This window comes from Akebia trifoliata, chromosome 10 (assembly GCF_017979445.1).
Source record: "Akebia trifoliata isolate Shusen 1 chromosome 10, ASM1797944v1, whole genome shotgun sequence".
Lineage (NCBI taxonomy): Eukaryota > Viridiplantae > Streptophyta > Magnoliopsida > Ranunculales > Lardizabalaceae > Akebia > Akebia trifoliata.
Genome location: NC_141384.1, coordinates 8,925,951 through 8,941,489, shown reverse-complemented (window position 1 = coordinate 8,941,489; position 15,539 = coordinate 8,925,951). Strand labels below are relative to the sequence as shown.

Here is a 15,539-nt window from a genome sequence, read left to right as displayed (position 1 = left end):
GATTTGGTGATATAGTATGAGAACACAACCTAGTACAAACCATTACACAAACTTGAGCATAGCCTGATTTTCTTATTTTTTCCCTTGCTGACTTATTCCTGAATCTCGACTTGGTGACTATGATCACCAATATTCTGACAATTATTTACTTGTCTTTTTTTTTTTTTGATTAGTCGAACTTATTTACTTGTCTAACAAATTGAATCCCATCTAAATAAAAAATCCTTAAAAAGATGCATTTAAACTCCATAGAAAGTTTACTCCAAAAGAACAAAAACCCAGAATAATAATGACCTTTCAAAGGGAATATGCCTTCCCTTTAAAAATCCTATTGTTTGTCTCCTTCCAAATGCCTCCAAATGAATCCGTAAATTGAAGAAGGAACACATTTTGTAGAGAGGGAAGCTCTTGTCACTCATCTCAGGATTATTACTGTTATTCCCACAACATTCGGTATTATATATTTAAAATCATACTCAAAAGCTGCAATTCTCTCTAACCCTGTTGAAAATCGATAGAGGAGAAGACTTGAAACAATTTAACTGCATAACATAAGATACGGAAGCAGATGATTTGTTGAACTTTGCTAATTACTGTACCTAGAAAGACAAGGAAAACAACAGTGTTCCACACAGGTGAATAAAACAACATAGTGCACAGTCGGGCAAGGTGGGTGTTTTTGCTCTACTTGGACATCTACAGACACATGAGATTGTCATGGCCAAATCTCTGACAAGCAGCTCATAGTCTCACCGACAAATCTATTCTGGATCTGCTCCAAGCTTTCAAGCCTCTGTAATGGAAGTGTGTTCTGACTCAGTCTATGCTTGGCACCACCATTACATGTGTCCACACCTTCCAATCCCAATGCTGGCATGCCAATATATGAGGCCTCGTCTCCTCTAATGCCCAATGCTGACAAGACGTCTGGTGGTGTTATTAAGTCTTGAGTACTTGGTAGTTGGAGTGAACTTGAATAGCTTTGCAGACGATGGTTCAAACCGCAAGTTTGGGAACTTCGAGCAAGCATATTCTCAGCCAACTTAACCTGAAAATACACTATGTTAGGGTTAGAACCCCTAGTTTGAACCACTACAAGGGCAAGATTACTTGATAAATATATTAAAGTAAGCATACCTTCACTCGTAAAGCTTCCACATCTGATTTAAGTACTCGGTTATCCGTTGAAGCTTCGCTGAATTGTTGATCAGCCTCCATGAACTGTTTGCAAAGGGAAGCATTTTCTCTCCCCAATTGATTAACCTGTAGGAAATTTACATCAAAGTTGTGGCAGGAGTTCAAAGAACAAACTACAGACTTGTGCAGGAGAAGTTCAATTTGCCAGGTAAATTAAGAGAGCTGCTATTGCCACACCAACTTTTACTAACAACACCCCAAGATGTGTGTTAATTCTTTGGTTATTTACATATGAGTTGGGGTGCTGTTAGAAAAAGTTGGTGTGGCAATAGAATCTCTCTAAATTAATCAAACATCCTTTGAAATCTTAACTAAACAGGTCTCAGAATTTTCAGTTCTTCCACTAATTGAAAACCACAAAGACATGCTTAGAGAAGTTACTAGATACCAGCAACTCAAGATCAACCAAATGTGCTTGCTTTCTACTTCTCGATCGTTTAGCAGACTCCCGATTTGAAACCATCCTGGAATTACACAATTCAAATGAAGATTACACCCACAAACCACATTTTCTTACAATCCAGAAACATAAAAATGATGGGTTATCAATTATTCCCCACTTTTATTCTGGATGAACAAAGTTATTGTAGAAACCAAACATCCCCTTTTCGAGGACAACATACCTTCTTACGCGTCTTACATCAATGCGATCCATGTTTGGTCCACATGAAATGGCTTCTATCTCTATGTCATCATCGTCGGATTGCTCCCTAGAGGAATTGCTGCTAGTGCCCTGTGCTTGATTATCTCCGCTTTTCAGTTTATGAGCTGAGGTTGGACTTGCTCCTGCTGAGGCTGTGCATCCAAATGTTATACCGCTAGTTGCAGGACCTGATGAGAGCAAAACTGAGCATCAGTGCTACATCATTGGTGTGTAGGTAAAAATATGTAGTAAATAAGGAGTGGGCACAAGTCACCTAGAGATTCATATTAAGCCGGGTGTAGGTAGTAAGACAAGTGTAAAAGTGGTACCTCAGACGGGATGTGATCTTACATGGGATATCTCCAGATCTATTTGTCAGGAGAACCCATCCTCTTGATTGGGATCAAAGACACAAAATTCTCCAAAATTTTGACAAATTCTCTGAATAAGGGATTGGGTAATTAAATGGATGGGTCAACAAATTAATACTGGTTTAGGGAGTAACTACTGAATACGGTATCAATTTTTACCCTTGAAACTCAAAATTTATCTTCTTCAACCTTGAAATCTTAAGAGCTTTTTGGGAGGGGTGAAGATTACAGGTTTTGGGGAAAAAAACCGAAAAACATCATTTTGTATAAATCCAAAAAAAAAAAAAAAAAATTCAATATTTTTCGAAACTTTGCAGAACTTGTCCAAATTAATAGAACTAAAACCCTACTGAATAATTCCCTAATCCAAACATGGTAAATATGGTCACGATGACCATCTAGGAACATAGTCAACAGATCAAATCCTAGAAACTAATAATCTTATATCCATCCCTAAGAAAGAAGCCTAATGGAAGGAAACCACGAAATAAGAATTTAATGAAGTAAATCTTATAAATAGGATGAGAAGATACTGTTCAATGACGATTGAATTTTGTTTATCTAATCAGTATCTAACTTAATAACGGAGTACCTGATGATATAACGAAGACGATGACAAACGACGGGAATGATACATACATATATACACACATACATTAAGTGGAATCGATATCATACCACAAATTGATGATGGTGAATCGATGGTTGCTGAGATTGTTGAATGCTTGGGAGCGAGATTCTGATACCAAACTAGGCTTTCTGTTAATCCATCACCACAACTTGAAAAGTTGTCTATTGTCTCCTGGTTTCACATACAAATGCAAAGACTTCATCATCCTTCTTCTCATAGAAAAACCAAACAGACACCAAACATTAATAAAACAGTTACTTCGAAAGATAAAATGTTTTTCCTTTTAGTGTAATTTGAGAACATCTGGACTTCTAATAAAAATTAACCCCTCTCCTTGGATGATTGGATGCAAGAATAAGGGAGGTAAAAACATGCATGCACACATTTATCCATTGTTCCTCAAGTGAAACAAGCTGGTAGTGTTTCCTTTAGGGTCAGCTGTCCTAGACTTGGATGGCATGACTCTTATCTCCAAACAACCATCTTCTCTGAGAATGTGAATTAGAGAATTTAAAAAAATTAAATTAACATGGGTACTGTTTACTCACATTGGTGCTCTTGGGTGCAAGTTGTCAGGGGAATGTGGAGTAGAAAAAGTTGTACCAGTTCTTGGTATGCCATCATTAGTGACCGATATTTAAGAAATATACGGTACTCTAATTAGTTGATTGAATAAATGGGGCATCATCGTCGTGCTAGTTTCAAATTTTGTTTTATTTTGATAAAGAATTCCCGTAGAAGTTAGAAGTCAAAAATGAGTCTTTAATCAATCTCTTGGATTTTGGAGTTTTGCAGGAATCCAGAAGTAGAAAGCTTAGCAAACATGATTTTGGTATTTCATTTGACAGCATTCAAACTTGATTGATTGTTTTCTCATTATCGACAAGGAATATTATTATAATTTCACTACGTTGGATCGTATCATCAATGTGATGAATGAACAACAAACAATAAATAGGCAAGATTCATCAACATTTCAATTATAACTATTCTATTTTCATTTTTCACTCACATATATGGCAAATGCATCCTATCCTACTAGTATGTACTAATCTTTACTATAAAAAAAAAAAAAGTGGAAAAAACAATAGAAAAAATTACTTAAAGGACTAATGGGGACATCAAATTTTAAAGAGTAGATTTTAATTTTAATTTTTATTTAGATTTCTATTTTAAAACTTTATTTTCGTGTTTTTTGGATTTGTTTTTATGTTTTATTGGCCCATGGTCTTACTATGATATTTAAGGTCAGTTTAATAACTTTACTTGGTCTTTTATTTAAGTTTTATTAGGATTTCAAATATAGGAGAGAGAAAATTACGAAAATTAGGTTTATTTATTTGGTATTTTAATTTTACTAAGGTTCTTAAATTTATTTTCTTTATATAGGGGTTTTATTATTAATTAATGAATAATGAAGATTTTGATGAATAAAGAATGTGTTTCTTTAATGAAGTGATGTGAGTTCTCCATCATTCTTGGTGTGATTTCAAGATATCTTTAATGTGATTCCGAGGTTCTATCTTTCTATCCCTTTCTCTTTCGTTTTCTAATTTTTTTTTAAAATTTATTTTATTATTATTTTTTTTTTATTATTGAAATCCTTTTTTTTTTTAATTTTTGAATTCATTTTCTTGATTCTTGAAACCTACAAACCCCATTTTGTTTTACCCTTTCATTCCTCACTTTCTTTAACACTTGTTTCATTAATCTCCTTAACCAAATTTACCCTATACCCAAATACCCTAAATCCCCTATTTTTCCTAAATCAAATTTCTTTTATTATCTCCCCATACGATCCTGCATCAAGGACTCTCGTGAAAGGGGTTCTTTCTAAATAGTTCCTAAGTTTTGCACAACAATGTTTTTTTATTTAGTGTTGAGTTCACATTTTTTACTATCGACTCACCACTATTAACTGTCGAGTTCACCACTTTTTATTTACTGTTGAACTCGATGCTTTTTTAACTACTATCGACTTCACTGTTTTTAAAAAATAAAAAGTGATGAACTTGACAATAGTAAAACCCACTCATTTTCAATTTTCAATTTTTTCGACTAAAATACATGGAAAGATAGACTAAAAGCTTGAGATAAAGACTTGTTTAAGTGATTTCAACCCAAAAGAACCATTATGAATCGATTTTCATCCAAAAACTAAAAAAAAAAAAAAAAAAAAAGGTGAAAAAACCCTAATTTTTTTAATACATCTTTAAAATGTTTCAAAAAATCCTTGAAAATGACTTCTTCTTCTTTCTTAAATCCTTCGTGAGAATCTTTTAAGGAATTCCACCCCCTCCCCCCCCCCCCCCCCCCCCCCCCCCAAAAAAAAAAAAAAAAAAAAAGGATGAGTATTGTTGATGCAACTACATTAGTTAATTTTTAAACTTATAATATCTTCTTCACTATTATAATGAGATAATACTGAGTATTGTTTATTAAAATCATTATTAGTTAATATTTATAAATTAAAATAGATGACAACATATTCTATAGTCAAGTTTTTATTACTTAAAATAGACTAAAAGAATCTCTCAAATTAATTATAAAAAACCATTCTTAATTTATATAAGTATTAATTTTTGTAAAACTGAACTCTTTGGCAAATGCACATGCCGCCGCTAGTATCTATAAGACAGTCAATGGGCCCGGCCTTACATGGACCACAAATCATAGCCTTAACTCAGCCCATTTAATGTCGGCAAAGTCAGGTCAAATAAAAAAGGCTATGTCAAAGCCGGGCTTGTATGTATTCGAGTCTATTATAGTCCAGGCCAACGTATTATTTTTATTAAAATGTATAATACAAGGAATCAGTCTGGGTCAGGCTTCCTAACGGGCCTAACTCCCAAGCCCAAATCTGAACATGTATCGGACCTAAACCGATCCAGCCCGATAACTAATCAGCCTAATTATACTACTCAAACCCGGTCCATTTGAGGTTGGACCAAAGCCATTGGTTCCGGTTCGGTTCCTATGAATATTAGAACCATAACCACTATATTTTATTGACTCCTCTTCTTACGGAGTTCTAGTTTTAAAATAAGTGGAGTCGAAATCTGAACCGTCAAAAATCATGGGTATCCGTCGGTTTTGATTCCGATTCTCAAGAATCGAACTAGAAAAATTATTTTGAAATCATTATAAAAAAAAATTCCTTCTTAAAAAAACATATTATTTATAAAGTATCAACTTAATAATAATTTGTTCCACTAAACTGATGATTTAATGACTTTTATTTTTAAATATTAAAATTTATTTCCTTTATAAATAACAAATTTAAAAGAAATAACTCATCTTCAGCTCAAATATTTACTTTATATGAAATTTGAAAAACTTTATATTATATATGTTAATTTAAAAATAATGATAAAATAAATGGGTTTCGGGTATGCGGGATACCTAATGGTTTTGATTCTTATTGGTTCGGTTTCATATTAGACCCGGCTCTAATGGATTCCTATAAAAAGGGAAGCCGAACCGGGGATTTTAATTTCGGTTTTGGGTAAATGGGTACCCATTGACACCCTGTATATGGTGCAAACAAACAAATACAATGACCAATAGACTACTACCACGTGGATTTGACGGCTTGTGCACGTTCACGTGCTCTCGGTACTCGTCACTCGTCACGAGCATGTTCTATTTTCTAAAAAAAAAAAAAAAAAAAAGAAAAAAAAACCTGATTAACGAGACTGAAGGTGAGATCGCTTACATGAACGCCAAACAAACTTTCTGTTTCTCCACAAATCCTAGATTTCTGAACCCTAAATTCTCCAATTCCATCTTCTTTCCAACTTTGATTATCGTTATCTTCCATCTCCAACACTATCGTGGGCCTTAGAAATTCTTCCAAATCTAATTCCGAAGCGCTTCGCTTCATGTTGTTGCCGCTGAAGATCGATCTATATTCCAGAGATTTGGCTATCGATCTTCCAAAGAGAGAAAGAGAATGAAAGACAGAAGCAGAAGCTGTTAAAAAAGCATAAAAAAGTGGGTTTTGGTAAAAGAAAGAAAAGCTGATTATCCTACACGATCTTACGTGTTTCGTGAGATGAATTTACTATAATACCACTGTTCCTTAGTTATATTTACGAGATCAACCTTCTTTTATTATGCTCTTTTGGATCTGTACTACTGGTACTAGTATCCTTATGATACTACAGACATTAGTGCAGGGAGATTTATCGGGGCAGAACTATCGGTTGCAATTTTATTCCAAAAACTCCATTACTTTGTCAAGTTTGTAACTCAACAAACCGTACTTTATAAAAATCAGGCTAGCATGACTAACTTAGTAAGATTTCAAATCTCACTAAAGGTTGATTGGGTCTACATGGATGATCAAATTAGCAATCTAACGATACAATCATCCAGATTTCACCAAAAAAAAAAAAAATCCTTTTTAATCTTGATTGAAGGTGTTGAAAATGAATGGCTAATGAATTCCCAAATTGAAAACTAAAATTCAACAGTTTAGGATTTAAGATTTTAAAGTTCTTAGAATTTTGTTCCTTATAATCTGTGGCACCAAAACATGTTTTGGATGCTACTCATCAGTTTGAATTTTATATAGTGAATCCCACTCCAAGGTTTAGTGGGTAATAAACATGATAAAATGACGTTTGGTGGGTAACCAACTTCATAAAGTAAGGTTCGCTTTCCATTGTGATTTTTAATCATATATCTAAGTGAAAAATCACACTTCTTAAGAGTTAATTATATGTATGTTTAATGAGATTATATTTGTTTTCTCAACATATGTTTTATGGGACTTTTAAAAAATTGAATTTTATATTGAAAATATCCTTAAAAAGTTTATTTTTTTTATCGAAATACCCTCAAATTCCATTTTAAAGTGATTTATTGTACGTTAACGAAATCCTAGATTAATGGCCAATCTTCAAGTGGTGTTATTAACATGGCTCAAAGGGCATAGGCGAAGCTAAGATTTTATTGTAGTGGGGGCAAATTATAGTTAATAGTACAATTGAAGAACTTGAAGATGAATGATTTTGGGGGAAAATTTTAGAAGTTTTTTTTATTAGAAATTGAAGATAAATATATTTAGCTCTTTTACAATTAGTTTACGAGAGAAGGTCTAGTCAAGAGGCACTGTCATCTTCAAAAACTAAAAGGGGGGCAAAAAAATAGACGGAGGTGAGGGGGTGAGGGAATAGGGACAAATGAGACATGTAGTTAATTGAAAATACAACATTATCTGAAAGTTCTATGGGAACTCCTTACTAACTCCACCCCTATCTAAGGGCACACCTCCAAAATTTATTTTACTACCAAAATTCCTTTAAAAAAATTTCCTACCAAAATCTCAAATACTTATTTCCAAGGTATTTTAAATGCATCTTAACATGTGCCCTAAGGACAAATGTTAAAATGCAATAAATACATCAAGGGAAATTGAATTTTATATTGAAAAAATGCCTCAAATATTTTTAGACATTGTTGACATGTGTCTATAGAATCATATATGCTATTTATCGAGAAACGAGTGAGAAGCATCTATGATTTTGTGTATGCCAATATCCCAAACAATGTCAATTTCAATATTAATCCAACACGACTCGTTTGATTTTTTTTATTCAAAATATCCATAATGCTTAATCCCAAGGTGTATTTATTGGTGTGCCCTCAGTGCACATGTTAACAATTGCCAATATTTTTTTTTCTTCCAATTAGGACATGAAAGAGATGGTTGTAGGTCCAACAAATAGTCATGTGCGTGTCGAGTACGAGCAGGGAGGGGCATTTTAGCAATTAAGTACAAGTGTAGGGAAACTCTTGGGAACTTCTGTTTAATAGGTTTGATTTGGACTGGCACTGACTCCAAAGCAGATGCTGCCTTACGAATGAAGTTTTTCCCCACTTTTGAGTTCGAGTGTTTAGATTAAATTACAAAAATACCCTTTTTATTTGTATCCCAATGAAAAATCTTGCATGTATGTTTCATACACACCTCCACGTCGGCAAAGTGTGAATTCATGTAACTTTGAGTCACTCCAGCGTTATACTCGCAAAACTATCCTCAAATGACTGGACCTTGAGGCAACTATGCTGGATTAGATCTCCTCGACATGACACTAATATAGAAGCCAGTCAACTCTGGATTGTAGACCATCCAATCAAAGTTTCAAGAATGAGAAGGTAATCCATTTCACAGGATTTGGATCACCATTTTTTTACTTTTTATTCCTTTTGGATGCGAAAAGTGGTGAGACAAAATTTGGTGTGGATGGGGGAGTTATTCTTGTAAGAGCAAGTCTAGTCTTACTAATTTAGTGAGATTTCAAATCTTATTAAGAGTGTTGAGTTCATCTTTTGACATCTAAAAATATGATCCAATGCCACAAGGCTATAAGGAAAAAAAAATTAAAAAAATATGTTACTTCACTATTAAATTTTAATTTTTAATTTGGGAGTTTGATGGAAGATTAGTAGCTGTCCAGTTTAGAATCTTGGATCAAGTCCAAAAAAAGCTTTTTTTTTTTTTCTAATTGAGTTTTTCCATGAAATCTAGAAGTCTGTGGTGTTGGATAGTTAATTTGATAATTCATTTAAGCTCAACCACAATTAATATGATTTGAAATTTGACAAAGTTTTACCAAGTCTTAAGATAATTTTGGGTGGATATAAGAGTTTTTATTTAAGAGTAAGTCTAGCCTTACTAACATAGAAAGATTTCAAATCTTACTAAGGATCGTTGAGTTCACCTTTTGGCATCAAAAAATAAGATCCGATGTCACAGGACAAAATTCTATTAACTTTAAAAAAAGAAAAACTTAAAAAATGTTACTTCACCGTTAAATTTTAACTTGGGAGTTTGATGGGAGATCAGTAGTCATCCATTTTAAAATCTGGGATCAAGTAAAAAAAAAGGTCTTTTTTTCCCTTATTTGACTTTTTCTATGAAATCTAGATGTTTGGGGTGTTAGATTTGCTAATTTGGTAATCCTTTTGAGCTCAATGGACTATTTGTTATGATTTGAAATTTTACAAAATCAACGAGAAAAGTGTTTTGACGTGTAGTCCGGGCAAAAATTTCGGATCGAGTGGAGAGTTGTTATTATAAGAGCAAGTCTAGCCTTACTAAGTTAGTAAGATTTCAAATATTATTGAGGATTGTTAGGGCCACCTTTAGGCATCCAAAAACATGATTTGATGTTACAGATGTAGAGGAAAAAAATTCTATAACCTTTTATAGAAACAAACTTTAAAAATGCTATTTTCACCTTTAAAATTAAGTTTAAATTCGAGACTTTCATGGGAGATCATAGCCGTCCATTTTCAATACTTTGGATCAAGCCCCAAAAAATGTTTTTTTTCTAAGTTTTTCCATGAAATCTAGAAGCCTATGGTGTTCAATTGCCAATTTGGTAATCCATTGAAACTCAACGACCATTAGTATGATTTGAAATTTACTAAGTCAGGAAAGTGTTTCTGTTATTGTTATTGTAAGTGCCAAGTCCTGCGAAAAAACTTCCGGGTGGATTGGGAGTGTTATTATAGTTAGAGCAAGTCTAGTCTTACTAACTTAGTAAAATTTCAAATCTTATTAAGGGTTGTTGAGTTCACCTTTTTAGCATAAAAAACATGATCAAATGTCACAGGCATGTAAAGGAAAAAATTTTATGAACTTAAGAAAGAAAAAAAACTAAAAAAATAATGGCATTTCACCGCTAAATTTTAATTTTTAATTTGGGAGTTTGGTGGGAGATCGATAACCGTTCATTTTAAAACCTTGGATTCATTCCAAAAGTTATTTTTTTCAATAGGAGTTTCTCAATGAAATCTAGAAGTCTGTGGTATTGGATTGCCAATTTGGTAATCCATTTGAGCTCAATGACCATTAGTATGATTTGAAATTTTACAAAGTTAGCGAGGAAAGTGTTTTGATGCAAAGTCCTTGGGGCAAACATTTTGGATGGATGGTAAGAGCAAGTCTAAACTTACTAACTTAGTAAGATTTCAAATCTTACTAAGGGTAGTTGAGCTCACCTTTTGGCATCCAATAACACAATCCAATGTCATAGGGATGTAGAGGATAAAATTCTATATCCTTAATTTAAAGACAAAACTTAAAAAATACTATTTTTCACCGTTAAATTTAAATTTAAATTGGGAGTTTCACGAGAGATCATTAGTCATCAATTTTCAAAATCTTGGATCAAGGCCCCAAAAAATGTTATTTATTTATTTCTATCAAAGTTTTTCCATGAAATCTAGAAGCCTGTGGTGTTGGATTGCTAATTTGGAAATCCATTTGAGCTCAACGACCCTTAATAAGATTTGAAATCTCATTAAATCGGTAAGGAAAGTATCTCTCTTATTGTAGGTAGGCAAAAATGTTGCATGTAATATGAAGTTGTTCATTAAGTTTTCTATCTTTCCAATTAAATTTTTTTTCTAGGAGATTCTATAATTGTGTTATTTCTTAAATGAGTGCATGGTATGTTTGAGATAGCAAATTATATCAAATGAAAAAATGTGTCGAAGATGCAAAGAATGTGCATAACGGTGCTAGCAGGAATTGAACCCAAGTCTATGGTCTCATCAATTATAAACTTTACCTACTAAACTAGTTGGCAACTACTAAAACTATAGACACTACAAAATTATGGGTATTTAGCGACAAAATTTTAGTAGCGGCCAAAATTTCCGCCACTAAAGTTTCTATTTTTCACTTATCCATCTCTACTCCTTACGTATCAAATCACTTCTCTGTATAAAATTTTCCAAAACCCTTCGTGCGAAAATTACCGATTTGATTCGGAATTGAATGTCTCTCTGCATCTTCTCCTCTAATGGTGAAAATTTGTTGAAGACGATCGTCTCTCTCTCTGCATCTTCTCCTCTAATGGCGAAAACTAGTTGAAGACGATCGTCTCTCTCTCTGCTCTCTGCATCTTCTCTCTGTATTTTCGCCGAAAATGAACGTCTCTCTCTACATCTTCTCTCTGCTCTATCTGTATTCTTACCGAAGACGAACGTCTCTCTCTGCTTCTTCTCCTCTAAATAACATTACTTTGCATATTGTTGGAGTCTTATGAGAACCTTGTCACTACGCTGAATTGTACCAAAGAAGATTCTCTCAATTTGGACTCGATTTGAGGTGCTCTTCTGATCGATGGATTAAGAAAAAATGTGTCTTTGAGTAATTCAATTAGAAAATAAAAGAATTTGTGGCAAGAGGTAGATTGAATGCGCAAGGTAGTTCATCAAAATATCATACAAGGTGCAAATCGAAGTTTCAATCAAAGTCGAAGGGTCAAATGATAAAAACATGTGATGGTTTTGTGGCAATTTGGGCCATGTAAAGAAGAATTGTTTGAAGAGGAAAGAGTTGGATTCATTCAAAGATTTTAGTTTGGGAGGTGAAAAGCTAAATGAAGCAAAAGATGAAGCTAATCAATTTGAAGACTCTACTTCAAGTTACATAGAAGAATATGTGTTAATAAATTTGAAGTTATTATATTTTTTCATTTCTTACATAATGAATATATAATTAAACCCCTCAAAATTCATGAAAATACATGCAATTTAATCAGTAAAATATAATTTATGATGAATTAACTATTGTGCATGATTTTATAATTATAACTTTTAGGTTAGAAAATACGGTTAAGTGTTTTATAAAATAATGAAAAAATACATACTTTTAGGCACTTAAATATGAACATTTCGAAGTTCATGAAAAATCTTCTCATTAGTCTCTTGATCATCATTCTACTTGACTCAAACAAGCCAAGTCCAATCATTGGGCTCTACGTGCCTTTTTTTGGGGAATCAAACTCAACCATCGGATAGGCATAGTCTCGTGGGCTCAGATGCTCCATGACCGTCTCTGGCAACCAATGGGTTTGGACACATGATGTAAGAGCGGGGCCTTGCACGAATGGTGAAAGTGTTTCTAGGAGCTCCCTAGGTGCCAATTGGGCCAAGATAGCCCCCATCATCCACTACAATATCCGACACACCAAGTGTGACAAAACAAGTGAATGTGCTTGCTTTATTATGTTATGAAAATTATTGATCATGGTCTTCAAGAGAAGACCTAAAATGCAAAACTGTTTGTCTCGACTCTAAATAGAGTAAAGAATGTACATGTGCTTAACATACATCATAGTCGTGTTTTGGTTGTCGAATAGGTTAGACATGATCCACTATTAACAAAACATTTGGTTCATTTCGAGCTACTTTGATAAAAGATTCATTTTTGTTTGCAAATTTGTTGCTTGTGGAGGTTGGGGTGCGTAATGAAGAAATCAAAGGATAACGTTGTTTCCCATTTCACGTTGGTGATCGAAGTGATTCCAAAGTTCATCGATGTCCTTTGTATCAATGGTGAACTCAATGTCTCGAAAGCGAAGGATAAGTGAAAGAAGCTTGGGATTGATAAATGTGATGGATGAGTAGAATTCCTGGACTAAGGAGTAGACATATTGTTCTTGGCCAATGTAAAACAAAGTGTGCCATCTTCGAGAGGTGAGTTCCCCGACGAACCAAACCCCAAAATTGGATGCAAAGGCATCATTGTAGACTATTTTAGGAAAAATGGTTCAAATGACATGGTTTGCAATGCAAAGGGCAAGGAAAAATGACAAGGTCTGGAGAAAATGGGCTAGGTTGACCGTGGTGCGGAGAACTGCTTATGTGACACGTTAAAAGTAGTTAAGTGGGGGAACCTCAACGCTATGATATTTGGAGTCGCCAATATTCTTTTTTGGAAATGGGTGTGAATGGGCACCCGAAATTATTTTGAAATTAATTTTATCATTGTAGTGATTCATATACATGGAAAGGACGTGGTCTACCTAAAATCTAGGTAAGGAGGTTCGGTTAGAGGATGGTGAAAGTATTAGGTACCTCATCCTCTCCACCAAAAGTGGTTTACCTTGAAACTTGGTTATTTTTTTGAAAAACTTAAGAAAATAAGAAAAATACATGTTAGATGTGGTGTGTGTAATATGTGAAAATGTTCCCTTAGAAAATGGATATACTGTCAATGTGAGACATTAGGGGGGCATCTTATGGAAAATGATGGCTCATATAGCCACATTATTTTTTTATGAATTGAAATGTTGGTTTGAGCTTTTAGAAAGACTCCATAATGGAGTTTCCTTGAGGCCACAACCTTAATGCATGTATGTAAGACTAGAAACTTAGTTTTTCACTTCAACAAGAGGATGATACATTTATTTATCATTGCCAAGTATATGTGAGTGGGTGCATTGTGTACAATATGATGCATGAGATATGTATAGAAAATGAAATAATACTTCAACTCATCACTCTTTCGATCTTGCCTTAGTCCAACTTACCAGAGGTGGGAGAGGGTATGTATTACATCCTAAAGAATTGCTAAAAAGAAAAATAAAGAGAGGGTTAGAAGTAAAAGATGCAAACTTGAAAATAACCTATTTACATCCACCTATTCCTTTGAGGTTCTTTGAATAAGCTGGAGTCTTTTAATGACCTTGAGAATTGAATACTTTGGTTGAGGATATATGGTTGGAAATAGTGGAGATTGTTGGTTGATAATGGAAAGATGAAGGGAGCTCTTGAGTTGACGATTGAGTTAAGAGAGAGTTGGAGAAGTGAGTAGAGATTTGTATAGAGTTTGAGATAGAAAAATAGGGAGCTTGAGAGCATGAATTGTTAATAGAAATTAGGCTATTTATAGAGTTTTTAGAGAACATTTGGGGGATAAAATTGTCCAACCTTAAAAATAAAGATAATGAAAATGAGGTTTATGTTATTTTTTTTTTGCAATTTTCATTTGTATGAAAGTAAATGTGAAATTTGTGAAGAAATCCAAAAAACATTCTTTGATCTTTGAGTTTTTGGTAAATAGAGATGAGAGAACAAAGATTACTTTTGGGAGGGTGAGTAGAGAGTGACATGTGTAAAGGTGAAGTGGTAGGTAAAAAGTAGACCTTGATTTATTTGTAAATAACTCATAAAACAATGGTAGATATATGTTTTTGAAATAGACTAATGGAAGGATTCCATATATGTGCTTGAAGATTCTCATCTTTTGAGGGTGCGATTGGAAGTTCTCTTAACTTTATGGATTTTTACCAAAGATCAAAGAACCTTCTTAGTTTGACCACACTTTTTGAGAAGGGTATTCTTGGATTTTCACAAGGGGGGTTGGCTTTCCAATTAGATTATTTCATTGGGCATTGGGGGGCTAATGAGAGATCAACATGTATCATCTTTTGAGGGGGTGTGAGAGAATGGACTTAGAATGAGTTTGGTATTGGGTTTAGGGGATAGACTTGGGTTTTAAGCTTAGGATATGGACTTGGTTTTAGACTTGGGTTAGGGTATGGATGACAGATCGATTAGTGAAAAATGGATTTGGATTCGGATTGGATTATGGGGGGTGGTATGAAATTAGATTGGATTAGGGATAAGGTTTGAACATGCAAAACTATATGACATGATGCATGTATGCATGAAATGGTGCCAAGTGGCACTACAGGCCCATTGGAGGGCTTAAGTTCTAAATTAAAATCAACTCAGTAAAGTTTGGATTTTCCTAACGGATTCGTGCAAATTGGGGTGTCTACACAACACTTATATAAACCTATCATTTTCACCCTCCTCTTCAAAGTATAGAGGAAGTATGATCATCCAACGGCCAAGATCAAATCTTGATGTTTGATCTAGCAAATAC

At 33.9% G+C, this 15,539-nt stretch overlaps 1 protein-coding gene across 1 annotated transcript; it reads right to left on the bottom strand.

Annotated features, from left to right (window-relative positions):
• Positions 1 to 517: 517 nt before the first annotated feature.
• Positions 518 to 6,834, bottom strand: LOC147393079 (bZIP transcription factor RISBZ4-like). The gene is made up of 6 exons (XM_086455290.1): positions 6,525 to 6,834; positions 2,890 to 3,013; positions 1,821 to 2,028; positions 1,586 to 1,661; positions 1,138 to 1,263; positions 518 to 1,048 (listed from the first exon to the last, which is right to left on the bottom strand). The coding sequence occupies exons 1-6, from the start codon at positions 6,723 to 6,725 to the stop codon at positions 716 to 718; spliced, it is 1,068 nt and encodes a 355-aa protein (XP_086311416.1). The 5' UTR covers positions 6,726 to 6,834; the 3' UTR covers positions 518 to 715.
• Between the last annotated feature and the right edge of the window lie 8,705 nt (positions 6,835 to 15,539).